Source organism: Callithrix jacchus, chromosome 22 (assembly GCF_049354715.1).
Source record: "Callithrix jacchus isolate 240 chromosome 22, calJac240_pri, whole genome shotgun sequence".
Taxonomy (NCBI): Eukaryota; Metazoa; Chordata; class Mammalia; order Primates; family Cebidae; genus Callithrix; species Callithrix jacchus.
Window position 1 is genome coordinate 43,191,969 of NC_133523.1, and position 15,663 is coordinate 43,207,631.

Sequence of the window (15,663 nt, forward strand, 5' to 3'; positions counted from 1 at the left end):
GGGCCCTGGGGCTTGAGGTGACAAGTCTGAGAATACTGAAACTTAGGGAGGAGGGGCTGGGGGCCTGGACTTCTGGGTCTGAGGGAGGAGAGACTAGGGTTCTGGATTCCCGGGTCTGAGGAAGGAGAGCTGGGGGCCTGGACTCCTGGGTCTGAGGGAGGAGGGGCTGAAGGTCTGGACTCTTGGGTCTGAGGGAGGAGGGGCTGGGGTTGGACTCCTGGGTCTGAGGGAGGAGGGGCTGGGGGTCTGGACTCCTGGGTCTGAGGGAGGAGGGGATGGGGTCTGAACCCCTGAATCTGAGGGAGGAGAGACTGGGGTCTGAACCCCCTGGAACTGAAGGAGCAGGAGCTGGGGGCCTGAACTCCTCAGTCTGAGGGAGGATGGATGGGCTGGATGCCAGGATGCCTGTGACCCCCCCACAGCCAAGAACCCCTGAGCCTGTACACCAAAGCTTTTATTGGGAGTGGGGCAGGGCAGGATTTACAGTCACAGAGACGGAGACACAAAGACACAACCCTGCACCGGGAAAAACACCCCTCTCCCGTGCCCCGTTCCCTTTCATGGGATTCTGTGACTTCTATATATGTTCCCCAAATTCTAAGCTGAAAGAGGGGTGTCTGAGAGGGGAAGGACCCAGACTTGGAGTCATTAAGCCCCTGAGGGACACAACAAATGGCCACTGAGAAACTGAGGGTAGTTTGAAACCACCCAGGAGAATAAAGTGCGAGGAATCAGGGGAGGGTCGTCATGAAACCACCGTGGGGACGTTCAATGGTGGTGGCTTCAAACCATTGCATTCATGGCCGTGACAGCCACTATTTAGACCTGAAAACCACGTCAGAAAAAGTGCATGGGGGTGGAGAGAGGCATATTGTTAAAACTGCCATTTTGGTTGTTTTCCCAGACATTATGCTAAGCTAGGGAGAAGTGGGTCTTGGGAAATTTGGTGCTTTCGCAGAATCTGCTGGTAGGGAGAAGTGGGAGAGGAAGGGGGGACTCGAAACCGCCATTTTCCCTCAGACACGCTGGTGAGAATCAATCCCTGGAATGGCGAGGACGAGTGATTGGTTAAACCAACCAGGAAGATGCAGAACAGAGTTGGGAGAGATTTGAAACTTCTAGAGGAGAACCTGGAATTTTTCTGAAAGGAGAGGGGAGCTGAGTGATCTCAAGGGTTAGTCTGAGAGCCCCTGGAGATAAAGGAAAGGCAGGAGGGGGTGTGTGCCTCAGAACCACAAGAGAGAGTAAGAGGTTGAACTGTCCATTCAAATAAAGCCCTGAAAGGAGAGGTTTGAAACCACTGAGGCAGAACGGGTGGAGAGGGAACCTTTAGGGGAATTTGGGTATCCTTGAAACTGTCAGTCTTCAGCTTCACTACCCCTGAGAGGCAATCGGGAAGGAAAGAGGATTTGACAGCAGTAGGAACAAGGGAGAGTGCTTCTGAGGCCTGAGGCAGGACGGAGAGGAATGGGGTTCCTTGACACTGTCACTCAGGCCAGAGATGAGTGGAGTGGAGGTCCTGGAAACTGCCATTCAGTGGGAGGCACATGGTCAGTAGTCCCGGACAGGGGGCGGGGGCCTGGGGGGCTGAAATGTGCTGTGTGTGGCCCCATAGGACGGAGGTGGTGCCGGGGGTGCCCCGGGGGGCTCAGCCTCATCCTCCATGTCGCTGTCGTCACTGCCAGCCAGCTGGTCATGGCCAACAAAGCCACACTTCTCCTCGCTCAACTCCTCGGGCTCTGCCCACGGCTGCTTCTCTCCAGAAGCAAAGACCCCGTAGAAGATGACCCCTCCGTAGTGCACCAGGGAGGCAATCAGGAACACGTACTGCCACTCCTCCCGAGTCTGCAGGGGACAACAGGGCTGAAGTCAAATGGGAGGACAGAGAAACAGGTGCAGAGGGGCAGGCCCAGAGAAAGGGAGGCAGAGGCCCAGAGAGGCTGCATGGGCAGGGATGGCACCCCAGGGGGCGCCACCACGTGGTCAGGAAGGTACCAAGCACACATTTGGAGGGCGAGTCAGGACTGCGGCACCGACCTTGTGCTTAGTCATGGCGCCCACGATGATGGGGCACACCATGCCCGACAACGTGCCCACACCGTTGGAGATGCCCATGAGGATGCTGGCGTAGCGCGGGGCAATGTCCAGGTGGTTCACATTGAACCCTGGCGGGGAGACAAGTCGGAAGGCGTCGCACCGGAATCTCACTGGAGTGATTCCCACTGGGGAGTCCTCAGCCCTCTCCCCCTCCCCGCCACTCATGTTCCACCTTTTGCAAGGCTGAGAGGCCCCGTTCCTGAGCCAGAAGTTCCCTACAAGACTGACCAGAGTACCCCAAGCTACGGATCCGCCGTTCTCACCAGAGATGGCGAAGCCGCTGAAGCCAACGGCCAGGACCAGGAAGGAGATGGCCACGCCCTTGGAGTGCGAGTAGCCGACCACCAGCAGCAGCGTGGCTTCCATGCCAAAGCCTGCGGGAGGCCACGTCTCCTGAGTGTCGCCGGAGCGGGGCGCAGGCTGCCCCCCACCACCCGTACAGACCTGCCCAGCCCCAGTCCGCCTCTATCTGCCCCAGTCTGGCCCCCTCCACGCCGGGTCCAGACCTCCTCGCGCCCTCCACCCCACCCGCGCCGGTCCTAACCAGGCCACTACTTCTCCCAGGCCCAACGCAGACCACGCCCACCAGCTCCAGCGCCTCCCATGGCTCCACCCCCTGACTAGGCCACGCCCTGAACACGCAGGATCCCTCCTGCGCGCCTTCACACCTGCCCCTCAGTCCCTACTCATGAGGTTTTTTGTTTTTGTTTTTGTTGTTTTTGAGACGGAATTTCACTTTGTCACGCAGGCTGGAGTGCAGTGGCGCTGTCCAGGCTCGCTGAAACCGCCGCCTCCCGGGTTGGAGCTATTCTCCTGCCTCGGCCTCCTGCCCAGCCCAAGTAGCTGGGATTACAGGCATGTGCCACCATGCCAGGATAATTTTTGTATTTTTAGTAGAGACGGGGTTTCACCATGTTGGCCAGGCTGGTCTTGAAACCCTGATCTCAAGTGATCTGCCCGCATCGGCCTTCCAAAGTTCTGGGATTACAGGCGTGAGCCAGCCGTCACGCCCAGCAGATTTCCTTTTTCTTTTTCAGAGACGAGGTCTCATGGTGTTGCCCAGGCTGGTCTCAAACTCCTGAGCTCAAGTGATCCACCTGGCTCAGCCTGCCAAAGTGCTGGGATTACAGGCGTGAGCCACCATGCCCTGCCTGTTTTTAAATTCCTTTTTTTCCTTTAGAGATGGAGTCCTGCTCTGTTGGCAGGCTGGAGTGCAGTGGCTCCATCTCGGCTCACTGCAACCTCTGCCTCCCGGGTTCAAGCGATTCTCCTGTCTCAGCCTCCCGAGCAGCTGGGATTACAGGTGTGCACCATTGCACCGGGCTAATTTTTGTATTTTTAGTAGAGACAGGTTTCACCATGTTGTCCAGATTGGTCTCAAACTCCTGACCTCGTGATCCACCCGCTTCGGCCTCCCAAAGTGCTGGGATTACGGGCGTGAGCCACCGTGCCCCGCCCTGTTTTTAAATTTTTAATTGTAATTTTAATTTTTCTAGAAACAAAGTCTCTGTCGCCCAGGCTGGAGTGCTATGGCAGCCGCGAACTTTTGGGCCCAAGTAATCCTCCCTTCTCAGCCTCCCAGGTAGATGGGACCACAGGCTCACGCCACCACGCATAGCAAATCCCACTCACTAGACAGAGGCCCCCTATGCCCTGTCTTTCCAGGTGCCCCACTCATAGCCCCTCTTCATCACCCAGTTCATGTCCTACCACATCCAACTTCCTGCAGGCCTTGTCCTCCCAGGCCCAACTTGGTCGCCTCTGCTCCACCCGGGAAGTCTCGCCCACCCTGCCCTTCCACGGGGTGGCACCTTGGACTGCCGTGTGACCGTCCGTTTCACCCAGGCCTGCCCCGCCCCGGCTGCGCCCTGTTGGCCACGGCCCTTAGCTTAAAAAGAGACACGTGAGGCAGGCTTGCCGGTTTCCGCCTGTAACCACGCCCCATCACCGCCCAATCCCGCTCTGCTCCTCCCAGGCTGTCCTAGAGCCGACCCAGGCCCCGCCCCACTCACCCCCGCAGTTCATCAGCTTGCGCACGTTGGTGGTGGACATGATGCGGCGGCTCCGCAGGAAGTCCGCGATCTGACCGCCGATGGGCACGATGATGGTCATGACCAGGTGGGGCAGCGCGGACACCAGGCCTACCTGCGGGAACAGGTGTACAGGGAAGACAGGGGCTCCAGGCGGCCGGCTCCGCGTTGCTGCACCACCGGCTCCTTCCTGCCTCGGGCTCTCGCCGACCCATCCCTCCGATCCCCCCCGACCCCGCCCCGCGCCCTCTCCTCGTGGGCTCTACCTTGCTGATCTCGAAGCCGAACACTTCTTCGAAGTAGGCGGGCTGGGAGATAAGCAGCAGGTAGAACGTCCAGCTGCGGCAGAAGTTAGCCACGATGATGGCGTAGACTGGCATGGACGTGAAGAAGCGCCTCCAGGGAGTGCTAAACTTCTGTGGGGGCGAGGGAAGGGCCGCTAAGACGGGAAGAGGACTAAGGGGTTCTCCACGTCCCTTCAGAGACCCCATTATAGTACTGCAGAGACCAGGAGATCCCGGCCCACTGAAACTTGTATGGATCCAAGGGCTGGCCACACCATGTTGCCGTGGGGACCCAGGGATCCCAGCCTCAAGGTGATAATTCAGGGATGAAGGGGTCCTGGGCCTATAGTAGCCCCTCAGGTCCGCAGGTGTCCGGGCCCCTCAGGGACCTACAAATGTGGAACCAGGAGGTAGTCTCTTATTTGTTTATTTATTTATTATTTTTGAGACGGAGTCTCGCTCTGTAGCCAGACTGGAGTGCAGTGGCGAGATCACGGCTCACTGCAACCTCAGCCTCCCTGGTTCAAGCGATTCTCCTGCCTCAGCCTCCCGAGTAGCTGGGACTATAGGCACCGGCCGCCACACCCAGCTCCTTCTTGTATTTTTAGTAGAGATGGGGTTTCACCTTGTTGGCCAGGAGGATCTTGATCTCTTGACCTTGTGATCTGCCCACCTCTCCCTCCCAAAGTGCTGGGATTACAGGCATGAGCCACCGCACGGGGCCTCTTTTTTAATTTTAATTTTTACTTTTTGTATTTTCGTAGATACGGGATCTCGCCGTGCTGCCCAGGCTGGTCTGGAACTCCTGGGCTCAAGCAGTCCTGCAGCTTCCACTCCCCCAAGTGTTGGGATTGCAGGCGGAAGCCACTGAGCCTGCCCTAGGAGTCTCTTTTTTGCAAAAATGCCCCCCAAATCCAGCCTCAATCCAAGGTCTAAGCAAAACCCCCCATTCTAATCCCTTCTCTGCTGGCTTTAACCAGGCCTCATCGGTGGTTCTAATCCTGCTTAACCCCCTGCCTAACCACGCCCCAGCACCTGCATATCCCGTCCTCTGCGGGTTGCAACCCGCCTCCTAAGTTCTAGCCCCTCTCTTTGCGTTCCAGTTCGGTCTCCTCTAAAGCCTTCAGGAGCTCTTCCTGATCTACACGCTGTGCAGGTTCGAGGCCTGCTAACTCTCCCCACCCCTTCCCCAAAGACTTGGGCCCAGACCGTGAGGGGGTTCATGAGTTTCGCGCTCTCTCCGATGGCGTCCTCGATGTACTTGCGCTCCTCCTCCGAGATGCTGGGGTGCAACGCGGGGGACTCGTAGGAGACGAGCAGCCAGAACAGGTACCAGAAGATCCCGAAGCTGCCTGGGGGGGGGGGTCGGGAGGGGGATAGGAGCAGGGTGAGGACCCGCCCTTCTCCGCCCCAGCGCCACTGGGAACCAGGCATCCAGATCCCTCACCATAGACATAGAAAACGGAGCTCCATCCTGAGTACTGCACCAGTACCCCGGCGAGGGGCATCGCGACCACCGCCCCAGCATAGGAACCTAAGCGGGAGGATGCGGGGGAGAGAACAGGCCCATCTTCCCTCAGATCCAGGAGTACCGACCCCACCACCCCACCTTTCAAGACATGGAATTAAAGGCCACAGCCCCTCCTCCCTCAGACCCAGAAATCCAGGCCAAGCCCCTCCTACCTCAGACCCAGAAGTCCAGGCCTCCAGTTCCTCCTCCCTCAGACTGGCGAGTCCAGGCCCCAGCCCCCTCCTCTCTCAGACCCGGGAATCCAGGTCCAGAGTCCCCTCCTCCCTCAGACACAGGAATCCAGGCCTCCAGTCCCTCCTCACTCAGACCCAAGAGTCCAGGCCCAGAGTCTCCTCCTCCCTCAGGCCCAGGAGTCCAGGCCCAGCCCCTCCTCCCTTAGACCCGGGAGTCCAGGCCTAGAGTCTCCTCCTTCAGACCCAGGAGTTCAGCCTCCCAGCCTCCTTCTCCCTCAGACCCAGGAGCCCAGGCCCAGCCCCTCCTCCCTCGGATGCAGGAGTCAGGATCCCCCTTCCTCTCACCGCAAAAGGCTGTGGTCGCCAGGCGACTCCTTTCTAAGGGTGGGGCCCATTTGCTCCAGATCCCATGGCAGGCGGGGTATGTGACCCCCTAAAGAGGAGAAAACCAAGGTGACTGAGAAGAGGCGGGGTCCGAGCGAGGGCAGGGTCGCATCAGGTGGGGACTTACCTCTACCAACCCCTGCAGGATCCTCACGAAGATGACACAGCCGTAGTGGACGCGGGCAGCCGAGGGGATCAGCATGTTTAGAGTGGACGTTGCCACAATAGCAAAGCCGAAAACCCTGATGGGAACGGTCAGAGAAAAGGGTCCACGCTATCCCGCCATGCCTGGGATTCTGCCTTTCCCGCCCAGGGCAAGCGAGACCCAGTGTTCCCCAGGACCCCAGGTCCTCCCACCTCTGACTTCCACCTTCTTTAATCCCAAGCCCCACCTTTCTGTAAGACCACCCCCAAACCCAGGTTCCTCCCAGTCCCCAGAGCCGGCCCCCAAATTCAAGACTACGCACGCCCTCTAACTCCACCCACACAACTATAGTTACCGCCCACTTTGAGACCCCACCACTGTACCTGTTGGCTGCAAATTTTTGGCAGATAAATCCTCCCGGAATTTGAGTGACAATGTAGCCCCAGAAAAAGGAGCCGTGTATGAGGCCGACAGTCTCTGGATCCCAGCTGAACTGGGCTTTCTGCGGGGCAATATGTACATTAAATCAGGCGCCCGACCCGGCTCTGCCGCTCCACCAATCAGCACCAACAGACTTAGCGCCTCCACCAATCGGCAACAAGGAACCACTCCCGCCTCCAAACGCCTGCCAATCAGAGCTCACGCTATCTTTCCGTCAATTAAGACCTATGAACTCTGATCTTCCACGTTGCTAGGGCCTATTCCGCCTTAACAACGGGGTCCCTCACCACCTAGAAGCCTTGCTTTGCCTGCTTCTTTGCCTCCGTGAAGGCCTAGGGGCCTATGTATGATCATGACTCCTTTTTTTTTTTTTTTGAGACAGAGTTTCACTCTTGTTACCCAGGCTGGAGTGCAGTGGCGCGATCTCGGCTCACCGCAACCTCCGCCTCCTGGGTTCAGGCAATTCTCCTGCCTCAGCCTCCTGAGTAGCTGGGATTACAAGCATCCGCCACCACGACCAGCTAATTTTTGTATTTTTAGTAGAGACCAGATTTCACCATGTTGGCCTGGATGATCTCGGATCTCCTGACTTTGTGATCTGCCCGCCTTGGCTCCCAAAATGCTAGGATTCCAGGCGTGAGTCACCGCGTCCAGCCAACCCTCTCCACTTCTATCCAATTTATGAGCTGTTTGCAGAGTGACGGTCACAGGGTCCAGGCAGGACAGGAAGCAGCCAAAGGGGCAGGCCAGATTGGAAGGGAGCAAGGGGAGGAGCTTCAGGTAGGACAAAAGCACCAATCAGGACTTTTTTCTAATGCAGGAACAAGGCCTGTGCTGAAATTAAAATAAGAGAAAGGACAGGGTGCGGTGGCTCATGCCTGTACTCCCAGGACAGGAAGGCCAAAGCAGGAGGATCTCTTGAGCCCAGGAGTTCAAGACCAGCATGGGCAACGTAATGAGATTTGTCACTACGAAGATAAAAATAAGGCCAGGCGCGGTGGCTCACGCCTGTGATCCCAGCACATTGGGAGGCTGAGGCAGGCAGATCACCTGAGGTCGAGAGTTTGAGAGAAGCCTGACCAACTTGGAGAAACCCTGTCTCTACTCAAAATACAAAATTAGCCGGGCATGGTGGCCCATGCCTGTAATCCCGGCTATTCGGGAGGCTGAGGCAGGAGGATCGCTTGAACCCGGGAGGTGGAGGTTGCTGTGAGCAGAGATCCTGCTATTGCATTCCAGCCTGGGTAACAAGAGTAAAACTCCGTCCCAAAAAAAAAAAAAAAAAAAAAAGCTGGGTAGGGTGCTCAGAAGGCTGAGGCAGGAGAATCACTTAAGCCCAGGAGTTCAAGGCTGCAGTGATTTTGCCACTGCACTGTAGCTTGGGCGACAGAGTGATGGCACCACTGCACCGTAGCCTGGGAGACCCTGTGGATCTTTAGGTAAGGGACAGAATACATGCAGCGGGACGTAGGCGGTGGCAAGGCTTCAAAAGAGCCAGGATCAAATTCAGGGAGGAACCTGAGATGGGACTGGGATTAAATAAATGTGACCTAGGGACATGAGCTTGGAGTACGGGCATGATCAAATTTGCTAGTAGACCCAAAATGGAGCAGGGGCAACCCATAGAGAACCTGATGCTGGGGCGGAGTCTACCTTTTTCAATCAAGCCCCTGGAAATAAGGGCGGGGCTCATTTACATCAGGGAGGGGCTTAGGAAACAGGCCCCTAAGGCGAGGTCCGAACTAAGGATTGGGCGGGGCTGCTCCGGAGGCGTTTCAGAAGGGGCGTGACCTGGGCGTTTGTGGACAAATGTGACGTCATGGGGCGTGGGCGGAGCTCGGGGCGGGGCGGGGCTCTTCAAGGGATCAGGCCTTGAGCTACCTGCACCACCACGTGGCCCCCACGGTGGGTCGTGCTGTTATTGACCATGGAGACAATGGCTACGCCCAGGTTGCAGCGGATGCCAAAGCTGATGCAGAAGCCCAGACCACTCATGATGGCGATAATGTAGCGGCGAGGGAGGCCGAAGCAGGTGCAGTCCACCACCGGCGGGTCCCGGGTCTGCGTGGTCACCGGGCGCCCATCCGCACTCAGCTCCAGCGTCTCCGCGCCTTCCTGCCGCTTCTCCAGAAGGCTGCGGGGCAGCAAGAGCCAGAGACTCGGAAGTCCAGGCCCCCAGCCCCCTCCGACCCAAGACACAGGATCCAGGACAAAATCTGCTTTTCAAGACCCAGAATTCAAGACCTCCTCCTTTACAAGAGTCCAGGTCCCTGGCTTCCTTCGACCCCCAGTATCCAAAAATCCTCTGTCTCCCTCAGACCGGGAATTCAGGCCCCAGCCCCCTCCTTCTTCACACTGAGGGCCTTCCCTCCCCCTCTCCACAGCTCTGTCAAATCCCTCAACTCAGGAGATGTAGACCCCAGACAACCTTTTGGGATTCAAGAGCCTGTGCCCCACTCCGAGACCCACTCCAGCCACCTCTCCCGGATAAGAGTCTATTCGAGGAAGCAAAAGGTGCTAAGGAGATGCTTCAGCAAAGGTGTCAAAAGAACAGATGCTTCTCAGCCGCTTCTGCTAGGGGCTGGGGAGATGTCCAGGACCCTGGGAGTCCAGCAGCCCGTCCCGGGCATCCCTAGGGAATCTTGAGTCCAGGCTGTCAGCCTAGGGGGTAGGGAGGGGGAGTGACGGGTGGTGTCCTGGCAGGGGACAGATGGCCCTGGTAGGGGGATTGGCTCATTCCCCAGCGTGACTCTCGCCCCCGCCCGTTCTGGATCCAGAATGGAGTCTGTGATGACGGAGAGGGTATTTGGAGGGCTGCCTCAAACCCAGGGAGAGGCTTCAGAGAGAGGTGCCTTCAGACAGGTGGAGAAAGACCCAAAAAGAGGGTGACTAGAGAGGGGGGAAGTTGCACAGAGGCCCGGGGTGGGGGTCACAGATAAAAGAAGGGAGAGAGAAGCAGAGAAAGGGGGACAGAGATCCAGAGAGGAAGAGATAGAGACCCACAGGGAGGGAGAGAGAGTGACAGGGGAGCAGAGCCCCAGAGACAGGGAGGGGGACAGAGACCCAGAGACAGAGAGGGGGACAGAGACCCAGAGAGAGAGGGATAAAGACTCAGAGAGAGGGGGTCACAGAGACCCAGAGATGGAGGGGGACAGAGACAGAGAGTGACAGAAACCCACAGAGAGGGAGACAAAAATCCAGAAATAGGGGGACAGAGACCTACAGAGGGAAGAGATGGAAACCTAGAGGGGGAGGCAGAAACCCAAGAGATAGAACATAGATGCAGAAAAAAGAGAACAGAGATCCTGAATGTGAGAGAAAGATGGAGAGCCTGGGAAACAGAGGTTAGAGAGGCTGGAGACGTGATCTGTGAGGTGCGGCCCCTCTCTGAGGTGGGTAGGCAGCCAGGGGATCGGGCTGGATCCCAGGAAGGGGCTGGAACAGATGGAGGCGAGGGAGACTGGGACGGGGGAGGAAGGAACAGCCAGACGGTCCAGGGGGAGGGAGGTGGAAGAGCTGCGAGAACACAGCAACCCCTCCCCATCCTAGAACTTAAGGAGGTGGGGAGGGGCGGTTAAGAAACAGGGGTGGGTGAGAGAAGCCGGGGAGTGGACAGAACCCAGGAGGAGCAGGAATGAGACCCTAAGAGGAAGAAGACAGAGGGCCAGAGACAGCGGGGATTGAACCCACTAGGATGAATAGTACCGGATGGCAGGGACTCCCCCCACACATCCGAACACAACAGCCAATGAGGTTAGACTTTGACCAGGTTAACATCAGGTGATATTTAACCCTGAAACTCAAGATGTGATTGCAGCCCCTGAAATTTGAGATTCCTTGTTAATGTTAGGAGATGTCAGATCTCTAATCAAGCCTTTCTAAAAAGGTGGGGGGTTGTCTCAGTATCCCACATCCATAAAATGGGAGCAAGGGCAAACATGCAGGAGAATAAAGAGGGAACTGCGAGGTGATCTCAATCATTTTAGAGCAAGATGACCAAGGATGCAGATAGGAAGGTGGCCCCGATGCTTTGCAGAGGACAAGGACGAAGAGGGGAGATCCTAGATGGAAATCCCTCTCCCCCGCCCCCCCAGGATGCACCAAATTCAGGGCTGAGGACCTGGTGATGAGGAAAAGCAACACTTAGGAGGCCATGACGCAAAAGGGAGATGTCTCAGCTTCTCTCTCTGGCTCTCTCTCAATCTGTGGCTCTCTCTCTGGCTCTCTCTCTGGCTCTCTCTCCTTCTCTCAGGATCTCTGTCCACTCCCCCACGTCTTTGCCTCCTGATGTCCCTCTGCTCTCTCTTCTCTTCCCATTGTACAACTAAGGAAACTGAGACTCAGGGAGCAGAAGTGGCACTCCAAGGTCACAGTCAAGAACAGCAATGGGACCTGATCCCTTACTGGCCCTCAGGATCCCCCTGCCCAAGACCTGCCTCTCAGAAAGGAGGCACCTTGGGTTCTCATCTCTCCGGCATCCCCTTCCCCCATGTCCTTGTCCCAAGTCGCCCTGCATGCCTGGGAGCTCCCCCCCACCAGATGTGGTATCAGTCATCTCAAGGAATATCTCTGTCCAAGGCTTGGGAGGGAGACTGACCTGGGTTCACATCATGGGGCTTGAACTTATCCACTGATCCCCCAACCCCAGAATGGAGACTCAGTTTCTCCATCTTTGTCTAGAGGATTCAATGGGATCAACATGTTGTGTCCAATATAGAATATTCCCCTCTCCCTCCAACCAACAGGGTGAACCCCAGGCTTTGGATGCAAATGCTCTTCTCTGCGCAAACTCCCTGCTGATGGTCCTGGCCAGACCTGGGGGATCTCTGGGGACCCAGGAGGTAACTCAGAGAGGTGAGAGCCAGGAAAGATAGACTTCGAGAAACCCAAGCACAGACAAGAAACTGAGAGGCAGAGACTGGTGGGGGGAGGGGGGCGGTGGCTAAGGAACACATCCCTCCCACTGCCACCCCCAGCCCCTCCACCAGCACGTCTCTTTCTCCCTCTCTCATTCTCCTGACTTCACACTGAGGTATTTTGAGAGACTCGTGAAAGGAGGCGAGAAAAAGGGTGGGGAGAGGCTGGAAAATTGGAAAGAGAAGGGGTGAGGTTATCTCAGCTTCCCCTCCACCGCCAAACCCCATCACTGCGCCGTCCTCCTGCTCCCCCCGCTTTCTGTCCAGCCTTATCTCTCATGTTACTAGAGGGTGGGGTAACTTTGGAGCTAAGAGGTGATCTGCAGCAGTAAGACTGATGTTAGACTTAGTAAAGGACCGCCATGGCCTAGTGAGGTGGACTGAAGCTCAACGAAAGACAGAGTCAGGGCCTGTGGGCCAAGGGGACAGGCCTTGAGGGCATGGTGGCAGGGGCATGGTGCTGATGAGGCCATCTCCTTCGTGTACTGTGGCCAGATATATTTTTAGGCTTTTCCGCAGCTGAGTAATTTCTCTGACTTAGAGCCAAAGCTGGGGTTGGGGGTGAGAGGCTGTAGGGAGGTGCCCAGATTACCCTGGGGACACCTGGGTCACTGGGGTTATCACCCTGGCTGGGAGGGAGTCCCTCTCAGCTCCAGCCTATATCCTTTGGGAAGGTTGTCCTACACGCCAGGAGACAACATTTTCGGCCTCCAACTCCTTTCTCTCCCAGGGACCCAGGGTGCTCTGACTTCTTCCACCCAGCTTAACCCCTCAAGGACAACGGGCTATGAGTCCCAATCCGCTTTAGCTGCAGATTAAACTCTGTGCCAGGCAGAAACGGAAAAAGACACAGAGACGGAGAGATCCATGGTGGGAGAATTAAAATCCAGAGACGGGAACAGAGACCCAGAGAAGGGGGGAAGCAGAGATCCAGGGAGAAGAAAAGACCCAGAGAGAGGAGGACAGAGACTCCAAGTCAGGGGTGGAGACATCCATTGAGAGCAATAGCCAGAAAACCAGAGAGAGGGGGACAGAGACGAAAAGAAGCCAAGGCAGAGATCTAGGGAGAAGGAGGACCCCGAGAGAAGGGAGCGGAGATCTGGAAAAAGAGAGACAGAGACCCAGAGAGAAAGGGGGCAGAGACACCCAGAAAGAGACGGGGATAGAGACCCAGAAATGGTGGGGGAGGGAGCCAAAGACCCGGGAGAAGGGGATTTACAGCACCAGAGAAAGAGTGGAGCTGGGTGGGGTGGGATCAGGAAAATGAACAGGATAATGGACAAGACTCGACCAGGACGAACGGCGCCGTCGGAGCCCATGGGAGAAAACTGGACAGATGGGTGGACCCCCATGCCGGGGTATCGCCCTCCATCTGTCAGTCTTCGCCCAGGTGGGAATTAGCATCCTCCTCGGATCCTCCCACTCTTCTCCTCCCGGGACCCCCGCCAGGCTCACCGGTGCAGCTTCCCGAGGGCACGACCCGCTAGCTTCCGAAACTCCTCCTGGCGGAACTCCATGGTGGCGGCTCCCGCAGCCGGTCACCCCGCCGGTCACCCTGCCGGACCCCCCCACCGATCCCCCCGCCCGCGGGCCCGGGCGGCCGCGTCCGGGTTCCCGGGGTCCGCCCCGGCCCGGCCGGCCCCGCAGCTCCGCTCGGGGGGAAGGAGGCTGCGAGTGCAGGCGGCCCGGGGGCTGTCACAGGACTCAGCGCCGGGGGCGGGGCGCTGGAGGCCCCGCCCCAGCCCCACCAGGCCCCGCCCACCATCTGCCAGACCCGCCCCCTCTCTCAGCCCTTTCATTCTCGCCCAGTCCCCCACTAAGCCTCCCAAGACCACGCCTCTGGGTTCCGAACTGACGCCTCCGAGTTCACGTCCCCCAATTCTGTTCCTTCCCCAAACTACTCCCCCTACCCATTCCATCCCCATGGTTCCTACCCAGATTTTTTTCTCCTCTCCTGAGTTCTCATCCCCATCATTTGTCTCCCCTACTTCTGTTCCCCCTAATTTCGCCCCGCATTTTCGTACCTTACAATCCTGTCTTCTGTGACTTTCCCTCTAGTTCATCCTCCAGTTCCTTCACCCCTGGACTCGGACACCCTCCCTGCCGCCCCAGCAATTCCATCCCCATCCCACCTCATCCCCAATTCCGACGGTCTCATCCAGGGAGTTATTTCCTTTCTCATTCAAAGGAAATTCTTTCTCCTGAAGTCTAACCCCTACTTCGATCCACTTGTCGTCCTCCCCTAGTCCCTCTCTCCACCCGGGTTCGTCACTCTTGAGTTCCATCCCCTCCTGAGTTTCCATCTTTCCCCTTTGAATCCCATACTCCTCCAGCTCTATTCTCCCTCCCGCCGCTCTCCTCCCTGTTGCTTCTCTCCCTGAGTTTCATTCTCTAACCCCTATTTCCTTCCCTCTGGCTTCCGTCCCCCACAGTTATGTATTTCACACACACCCCCACCAGTGCCAGCTGCGACCCCATAGTCCCCCCACTGTGTTATTTCCCCGATCCTATGGGTTCTGTCCGCGCTCTGAGTTCTTCCCTAGCTCCCGGGGATCCATTCCGCTATTTGGGCTCTGTCTCCACCGGCTGAGATCTGTCCCCGCCCCCTAAACTGTGATCCGCACCCCCTGGCATCCTCACCCGCCTTCTGAATTTGTCTCCTCCCTGGGGATCTCTCATTGACCTGCGTTCTGCCCCCGCCCTCTAAGTTCTCTCCCCACCCTTGGAGTTGCGTCCCCTCTTCTTAGGATCTGTCCCTGGGATCTGTCCCCGCCCTCCGAATTCTGTCCTTGGCCCCCGGAATCTGTTCCCGCCACCTGAGTTTTACCCCCTCCCAATAGCATCTTTCTCTGTCCCCTGGATCTGTTTCCGTCCACCGAGTTCTGACCCTGCCCCCCGAATCTGTTCCCGCCCTCCCAGTCCTGCCCACGCCCCATGGGATCTGTCCCTGCCCTCCGACTTCTGACCCTCCCCACTGGGATCTGCCCTAGACCTCCGAGTCCTACCCAAGCCCCGGAATCTGTCCCCGCCCACCGATCTCTGGCCCCGCCCGTGAGATCTTGCCCCGCCCCCTGAGTGCTGGCCTCCGCCCCTTGGATGTCTCCCCGCCCTCCAGTCTTGCCCCCACTCCCGGGATCTGTCCCCGGCCTCTGACTGCTGACCCTCGCCACTGGAATCTGTCCCCGCCCTCCCAGTCCTGCCCCGCCCCATGGGATCTGTCCCCGCCCACTGAACTCTGTCTCCACCCCTGATTTCCAGCCCCGCCCCTCTGGGATAGAGCCCCGCCTCTTCCCCCCGCCCCGCTTAGGTCCTCAGACCAACCCATCTCCCGGCGGTGAGTCCACCTCCAGATCCAGGCCCCAGGAGGGTGATCCTTTCCCCACTAGCTCCCCGCGTCGGGCCGCAAATGCATTTGGTATTAAATTTTCATGATGTGGCGCGCGGTGAGGTGGGAGGAGCAGGCGGCGCGGCGGGCGGGCGCCAAGGACGGGGTGGCCGGGAAGCCACTGACTGCCGCAGGCTCTCGCTTCCAGCTTTGACTGTCTAGGTCTCTGGGTCTCACAATTTTGCGAAACCCCTGGGACCCCAGAACGGAGGAGGCTGCAGGTCTGAGGCAGGAGGGAGGTAGGGACTGAGACTCCTGGGGCTGAAAAGTGTAGCGC

General features: G+C 57.9%; 1 protein-coding gene across 2 annotated transcripts; it reads right to left on the reverse strand.

Annotated features, from left to right (window-relative positions):
* Window positions 1-436: 436 nt before the first annotated feature.
* SLC17A7 (solute carrier family 17 member 7) lies at window positions 437-13,677 on the reverse strand. Of its 2 annotated transcripts, none has more exons than XM_035287409.3 (12): window positions 13,457-13,677; window positions 8,967-9,219; window positions 7,028-7,146; window positions 6,627-6,741; window positions 6,461-6,548; window positions 5,859-5,945; window positions 5,621-5,763; window positions 4,394-4,543; window positions 4,110-4,242; window positions 2,361-2,471; window positions 2,038-2,165; window positions 437-1,845 (listed from the first exon to the last, which is right to left on the reverse strand). In XM_035287409.3, exons 1-12 carry the CDS (start codon window positions 13,516-13,518, stop codon window positions 1,552-1,554), a joined length of 1,683 nt encoding a protein of 560 aa, XP_035143300.1. In that variant the 5' UTR covers window positions 13,519-13,677; the 3' UTR covers window positions 437-1,551. The 2 variants fall into 2 exon arrangements, with proteins under 2 accessions (XP_035143300.1, XP_078215532.1); XM_078359406.1 differs by having other exon boundaries at window positions 8,967-9,301.
* Between the last annotated feature and the right edge of the window lie 1,986 nt (window positions 13,678-15,663).